Source organism: Triticum aestivum, chromosome 7A (genome assembly GCF_018294505.1).
Source record: "Triticum aestivum cultivar Chinese Spring chromosome 7A, IWGSC CS RefSeq v2.1, whole genome shotgun sequence".
Lineage (NCBI taxonomy): Eukaryota > Viridiplantae > Streptophyta > Magnoliopsida > Poales > Poaceae > Triticum > Triticum aestivum.
Window position 1 is genome coordinate 527987164 of NC_057812.1, and position 8139 is coordinate 527995302.

Genomic DNA, 8139 nt, shown 5'->3' on the forward strand with positions numbered 1-8139 from the left:
TACTTGGTATCTGAAAAATGGGATAGTAGCCTTTTATAAAAAAACTGAGGGAGTATTAAGTTTTCTGACTGTAGAAGAGAAACCATGTAGGAGAGAAACAGCATGTACTTTCTCCATTCCTAAATATAAGTCCTTTTTAGAGATTTAATAAAGTCTACATGCGGATGTGTGTGTGTGTATATATATATATATATATATATATATATATATATATAGGGAAAATCCATCCTACCACCCAGTGGTAGTTATCCCACATGTCTCATATACTACCATGTGGTATTATATATATTATTTTATTATTTTAAATATGTTCATATACTATATCTAAGATATTTCAAAGCAAGTTAAATGAAAAAATTGCATATGAGCCCATAGTTTTTGTTATATTTGTAAAATACGTACATATTTGTACGTAAAAATGAGCATACTTAAAAAATTGTATATACTACCTAAAAATTAGTATATACTACATAATCATTGTTATATACTACATACTACACGTACATACTCTCGGTTCCGACAGATACTACATACAACATACAAAACGCAAGGTGGTGGTAACTACCACTGCTTGTAGGAAACATTTGTCCTATATATATATATATATATATATATATATAGTTTATATATAGTTTAGAGTGTGATGTGAATTCACTCATGTTGATCCATATGTAGTCCATATCGGAATATATAAAGGACTTATATTTAGGAACAGAGGGAATACAATAGTTTTAAAAGGTGTTATCTTGACAGATAACATAATTACCCTAACTCACATGCAACCCGCCGACTGAACATGAAACAAAAGATAAAAAAGCGAGCTATGCCAAAGTACAAGGAACCATCTTGCAGATCTTATATTACAAAGGTTGGGAAGGTACAAAGGGGTCTTGAGAAACAAGGATTAGTAGCACATCTCTCTCTAATCTAGACCTACAGCGGAATCCCTGGGACGTAAACAAGTCCACCCAAGGAGACTGCTGGAGCTCGATCCATACATTAGGGCAAGCTACACCGCAACTCCAGACAGAATCGACAAATTAAGCTGCGGAGCGAGCTGGTTCCATAAACGAACTTGCCACAGATCTAGACTAGAGTTGGCAAAGATCTTGCGACCTTCCATGAAAGAAACTTCACTTGTTTGTTGTTTTTGCCATGCCATTGCCAGACATGATTTTACCACCATCTTCCTTCCAAGTCCCCAGTGTTTGCAGATCTGTGTCGAAAAGGAAAGTTTGTGAGTTGAACAACTTACCAAAGGGACACCAGACCCTCCATTCCAGCCGGCTCTGGAACCTCATGCTGTTGATGTCAAACTAACTCTGCGCAAAGTAGCAAACAAATACCAAACAGCAGAGTATAAAGAAAACGGAGCAACATAGATACTCAATGTATAAGGATTGAGTTCAAGATCATGCCTCAATGACGACTTCTGGGATCCATCTGACTTCACACCTGCATAAGCTTTAGAACCCACTTCAATCCCATTGTTCAGCTTTATAAACCAAATGAGCAAAATAAAGAAGTTCAGATCATATCTGGAAACAAACGCAAATCATTTCAAGAAGGAAAGAACGCGAGACCTCTAATTCTTCAGGGAGGCCGCTCTGAGGAACTCCATTCCCACCAAAGTGTAGATTTTCAACAAGGACATTTCCCATGTCCTTTTCTGCAATCTGCAGTAACTCTGCATTATTGCCGCCAATGCTTTCACTTCCAACAAGCTCCAAAACGACCTTCTCGGCAACACGCTTTAAAGTTGTACTCACTGCTACGGTTGGAGCAGTGCTGTCCTTGACAGGTGAAATACAATCGACATGCTTGCTAGTTACGTCATCAGAACAAACCGCTTCCATTTTCACACACTTGGAGCCTGATGCGACTGAATCCAAGCTTTTCTCAGATGCATGTGATGAACTTGAACACTTTGTTTTATCTCGATTGCCACTGCCAGGTGAATCCTGACTCCCACCGCTTGCATTAGAAGTAACTTTCTGTTGGCTGTCACTTCTGGGCTCATCACTAATGTTGCCCGACCGAGGTGATAAAGTTTTTGGGTGAACTGGGCTGATTGAAGCCCTCTTAACAGATCGGCAAGGTTCGGTATCATCAATCCCAGTAGTATCATGCTTTCTCTTCAGCTGGCTGTCTGGAGATCCAGTCAATGTGCCATTTGCAGTGTTATTTTTATCAGACTGGTGTTGATGGTTCACATGCCTTTGGGGACGAGGTCTCTTGTATCCTTCTGGAAACACATAAGCTGGAATCTCTTTCCTCCGAACATGAGAAACAGCCAACTCCATCCCAGGTTTCCAGAACATATACATGTTGATCTCATGCCTGAACTCATCAACTGTTCCACGAATATCAAACTGCTGACCTTCTTGTATTTTCACACCTTCTTTCCTTGATAAGCCCATGAAGAAAGCACAATGAGCACACTGTCTAGAAGGATCTGCATACTCATATGGGTATGGATGGCATTGCAATTTCCCATAGGTGTCCCGTTCAATCTGCAAGTGTCAACCAAAAACCAAAGGCTAAAGAGTCAATCATCAGACATAAATAGTAAGAACACAACCACCACAACAACAACAAAGCCTTTAGTACTAAACAAGTTAGGGTAGGCTAATAAATAGTATAAGAACGCAGCTGAAATTAAAACACGGGCTGCTTGCTGTTTAAAACAGGCATGCGAATTGTCACCCTACAAGTTCCCAACTCAATTATTAATTTCCACTCTAACCCTCCATTATAATTGTTCTGCAGTTCAGACAGGCTTAACTTTACATAACCCAAGAATCAAAACAATGCAATGACTCCCAATCTCACAACCAGGAATCCCCGTAACAACTTCCCTGATGCAGTATATATAGCCTCAAAAGGAAGTGAACTTATTACAAGCTGTGCACAATAATCTGAGCATAAACAACATACTATTACCTTTAAAGTCAGTTGCCTCAATCGAGACTCGACCCATCCCTTCCAGAGTCTGAGATCTGCATCATCCTCAGCGATGATGTCAACTTGCAGATAATTTTTATACGCCTCAAAAAAATTAAAAGGCTCAAAAAGGGCAGACCAACTAGCCTTATTCATCTCAATTTCCTGCATTAAAGAGTATATATAGAACAGTCAAAATAAGCAGTTGGTGAATAGTAATTATTGTGCCAAAGAAAATACCTGGCATATTTTATTGCCAAACTGGAATTGTTCTATCATAACCCTCAGCGTGCTCGTCGAAACATTATAGCTGGAGTTCATGCATGGATATGCTGGAGTGATAATTGGCATATGATGAGTTCTGTCACGAGGATTTTTGCGTGGATCCCACACAGGAAAGCCAAGTTCCTCCTCCTCAATGGCACAAAGCATCACTGGAGTTGGCCAGCGCCACTGGGTAAAAACCCTGAAGAATCTCGAGACCAGCATACTTGGCACAGCATTAGGATAGAGCTGGCAGACTCGTGCAACCAGTAAAGCCCAATTCACACCTCCAAGAAAACCAGTGACCTATCAAGCCAGATATTAGATTAATCCTAGCAATTCATAGAAAGTTACCAACATAATAGTAAAACCACACTTACATTAGAGTAAACACCTCTTCTTCTTGCCCAGTGCTTTAAACACCTTAGTGTTGTTCGAAAGCTCTACAATAGAAGTATGTATATTGTTAACATTGCCATCCTAGAAAACAAAGATGAAAAAAAATGTTCGAGTAGAATAAAAGTAGATAATAGTTCCTCCAGTCAACCTCAATATTCGGAACAAGCCTAAGAATTTGGTCAGCCACTCTGCAGCCAGTAAGACTACGAACAGTTGCCTCATCAATGTCATAAAGCACTGCTTCCTGAGAGATATCCAAATCCTGCAGCAACATGTCAAGACAAAGATGCATCTCTTGAAATATTCGAGATCAATATAGGCAAGAAGCAGGAAGTGGACTTCTAAGAGTATTTCCCTTCCACAGTTTAAAGAACACAAGCGTGAATGGAATTAAACAGCTGATAATATCAACAGCAGAGGACGAGTTGCAATGATGGCTTTCAAAGATACAATTTTGCAATATGCATAAGAATAAGGAATTGGACGGTTCATTCTATACAACTCCCTAGAGCTAAACAGAAGGAGTTCTGAAAACGACGACAACTAGGCTTTACCGTGAGGTCAGCGGACAGGAGACTAGTGGACAATGATGATGGAAGTTCAAATGTTATTCACCACAAGAAGTTCAACATCAAAGAAGTTACATTCACATCCAAAATAATACGAACACTGCAACTTCAATATGCTTGCTAAGAGAACTATTTTTCACAGTTTCACTACAAAATAGAGGCCTTTGATATAACTGCTCTGACACTAACACAGATGTTAGAAAACACTACAAAATCAGCACAGAAGTAGAAGTAGATCACACTATGGATAGCAGAACAAACCTACATCACACACCTACAATACTAGCACATCAAGCTGACAACAGGGTCTTTGTGATTACTACGAAATACCACAGAAGAATTAATCCATCAGGGTCATAAGGCAGATTTAGGAGGAACAGACATCAGGATCATAAGAAAGGCAGATATTGGGAGGAACAGTACTAGTTCATATCCATCCTTACTTAACTTGGTATGAATCGAGAAACAAACAAATGCATGAATATATTTATAGAAAGTACAAACTTACAGATGGTACTACTAAGAGAGAAACGCTGGCATAAAGAAGATCGATGGATATCCCATGGAACTTAAATTTCATCACAGGTACATGTGCATCAGGTACAGGTTGCAATTCAGACACTTCCTCCGTTTGTGCTAATATGTCATGCAGTACAATAAAGAAGTCCTCCTGTGAAAAACTACTATTGTTAGAGAACAACAAATGCTATAGCTAACACAAAAACTACAAAGGAAGCACACAACAAGAAAATATTACCTCGCGATTCACATATGAAGGTCCAACACATAGAGTATCGATGTCAGCCCCAGGTCCATGGACCTATTAAAACATAAGTGTCAAATTATGCACAGGTGGATAATTTTATGAGAAGAGAAAAAACATTAACATGCGATATAACAGTAGGTTGCAAAAAAGGGTTGAATAGCATATATAATACAAACAAGAAAATTAGATTATTCAATGGAACATGAACAACCTGCACAAAGAATTTGTAATAAGCAAGCACCACAAAATGAGATGCATGCACATCCAGTAACATAAAATATGCTGTAACTAAACAAAAATGTGGAGAACCAGTGAACAAGTGTACATAATTATCTCTAAGTTGCAGATGTCAGAGCTCAAATCAGTTGGGGAATATGTGAAAAGATGACAAGGAACGTTCATAAGAAAAATAAGGCAATGCAAGGTAAAAGAATGAACAAATTAGCAACAGGGGCAAACATGAGCATGTGTTTTTTTTCTTAGTAATACAGGCTTGAACCAAGTGCAAAGCAAACCAAATAACTTGTAGCTGTATGGACACCAAAAGCACCATGCTACCACGCTAAAAAAGTGACATGTACTCCGACAAGCCAGAACGAGGAATAAACTGACCATGTAACTAGCAACCGTAAGGGTGCTTGGCTTTCCTGCGTTCCTATGTCTCTTTAAAAGAACTCTTAATACTATTTGGTTAGGCTATGTTCAAGGTTTCCAATGTAGTAAGGCGTCTTAAGGCGATCAACCCGCGCCTTAACGCCTGGGCGCTGCCAGGGCACCTTACCGCATAAGCAACGCTCAAGCGCCACCTTATGGACACCGTAAAACATGCCTAAGTTCACAATTAACTGGAAACCTCCCATATAGGGCAACTAAAATAATATTGGTAAATATTAGCGCCAGACATATTTGATTACAAATGGAAGGAATATGAACAAAACTGTTGTTCAACAATCATGCTGAATATTTATGAGATAACTGACAGCTACTCGGATGTTTGTCCAAGTGACCAAATCTATTCAAACAAGAATAGCCATCAATGTTAGTTTCAGTCACGGCACACAAAAGAAGGCAGTAAGCAAATGCCAGAAGCAGAACAAGCAATTTAGATTCCCTAGTAACACACATTCATCCATCTCCAGTGCATCCATCGGCCTACAACAAAGATTTTACAACCTATTACTGCCGCCGATGCCTATTTTAACAATGGTCCGAGCTCCCCATAAGCTCATTTTGTGCTATGGTGTTGATCATAAATGAGCATGCCGCTAAAAAAGAAAAAGGAAATTCAAGTGTTACAAAACAGTGAGGTCCAATTGACTAGGGCATGGGGTGGACATAAAAATGAAAACTAAACACCAAACCGAATACACTGGACTTTCCAGTTAATTTGGTACTCGCCTGGAATTTCAGTAGCAAACTGCGGACAAACAAATTGAATTTGGTCACTTCTGTAGTTTAACTGAATATATAAACCAAAATTAATTAACATGAGCACAAACATGCTGTTAATTAGCGCATCAGTAAAACAGAGCAGGCCACCAGCCCTTCAAGGCAAAAACCATCATCAGTGCTCCATCAAGAAAAGCACACAGCAGCAGCTCCACTGCTCAGAGCCCACCATCTCCAACTGGACCCCAATGCCAAACCCTAGCTGCCAGCTCTATATCCTGGTGTCTGGCATCACCTACCCCATTTTGCCAACATCAAGCAAATTGGTGAGATATCTGGATCTCGGATTCTTTGTTCGATTTGGTGCCCACTTCCATAGTATTGTGTTCTGTTGTTCAAACAGATGCAGCACATATGTTATTTTAGTTTATACCAAAATAAAATCAGTTTCAAGTGTTGGACTTAATAGTTTCCATGGCTTGTTCAGTCATAGTTTATCAGAAACCAAAATATTAAAAAATGCTATATAACAAACCCAAAATGCCAGTTTAAACCGAAACCCCATCCCTACTGATGCAAGCAATCATTCAACTAATCATCAAATGGAAACAAAGGGAGCCCAACAAACAGTGCCGCTTTTACTGGCCTGATAGGTTAGAAACTTTTAAGCTGTAATATGCACGGTAGAGGACGGAATTTCGTGAAAGCAACGCATACACTTACCCCTAGACGGTATGACCCAAAGGTGAAAAGCACGGCATTTGCCTCTTCAATCATTTGATCAGTATATCCTCTCTGACTAGTTAACTGTTTCACCCAATCTTTTACAATCTGCAGATTCAAACAAGGGTCTTGTTTAGCAATAAACAATCTATCAAGCATTGTTTCAATCAGTAAGCAATGATTAGAACAAAAGAGTCAAAGATTCACAGAAAACTGCATGTCTCTTTTATATCGTACAAAAGCAGGCAAGAAACCGCGTTGCGAGAGAGTAATCACCTTGTCAAGCTCCCCCAGCACCTCCTCCCGCCTAGCAGACTCATCGGCACTTTCATATAAGCCCGCTTCAACCAAGAACTGCAATTTATTGTAACAGACAAAACAGTGAGTAACAAAACATCTTCTTCAATGGAAACAATCAGTAAAGTAACCGAATGAGTAGCTACTAACCTTGTTCAATTCAGCCGTCCTCTGGACATCAGCATCCAACGGCCCAGCCAGCGATATTGGCTTATTAGAGGTCGCCATTTATCGCACAAAAACGGCAGCACCTCTAGTCTAAGATAATGCAACTAAGTAACCCTCACCCCCGGACAAGCCGCCTTCGGGACAAAATCTCAAGGAACAGGAGACGCCAAATCGCACAGATCGGCACCTCGAGGCACGAAAAAGGGTTGGCAAAATTCAAGCCGAACCGCCCAAAAATCGAAGCTTTTCGCACGAAACCGAGCGGAGCACGACCTGCCTCGGATGAACCCAGAGCCCACGGCCTCCGCCTCTATATTGGCCCTCGACGGAAGCGGGAGCACTAGTCGGACACGACCAGGGGAGTCGTGCGATACACGGATCCAAACAACAAGGACGCGGAAACCTTCATCACCCAGGAAACTCCCCCCCCCCCACCCACCCACCCCTCTGAATCCGAGCCCCCGGCCGCAGAATCGCCCCACGGAGCCCGACGGGATCGCGCCGCCCGGATCGGATCGAGACCCCGACTGGATCGGCGGGGGCCGAGGACGCGCCTCGAGATCGGGCACGGACACGGATCCGGCGATCCGCCGGCCGCGGGGGTCGGGGAGGAGGCGGTAC

The 8139-nt window shown here is 41.1% G+C and overlaps 1 protein-coding gene across 7 annotated transcripts; it reads right to left on the minus strand.

The window, feature by feature from the left end:
• Window positions 1–832: 832 nt before the first annotated feature.
• On the minus strand, window positions 833–8133 carry LOC123147991 (nuclear poly(A) polymerase 4). 7 transcript variants are annotated; one of them, XM_044567334.1, is made up of 12 exons: window positions 7501–8133; window positions 7330–7407; window positions 7054–7161; window positions 4933–4995; window positions 4684–4845; window positions 3755–3868; window positions 3588–3650; window positions 3184–3513; window positions 2944–3108; window positions 1584–2513; window positions 1419–1455; window positions 833–1216 (listed from the first exon to the last, which is right to left on the minus strand). In XM_044567334.1, exons 1-11 carry the CDS (start codon window positions 7576–7578, stop codon window positions 1450–1452), a joined length of 2097 nt encoding a protein of 698 aa, XP_044423269.1. In that variant the 5' UTR covers window positions 7579–8133; the 3' UTR covers window positions 833–1216; window positions 1419–1449. The 7 variants fall into 7 exon arrangements, with proteins under 7 accessions (XP_044423269.1, XP_044423268.1, XP_044423264.1 ...); XM_044567333.1 differs by having other exon boundaries at window positions 833–1322; XM_044567329.1 differs by having other exon boundaries at window positions 1419–1495.
• Window positions 8134–8139: the final 6 nt, after the last annotated feature.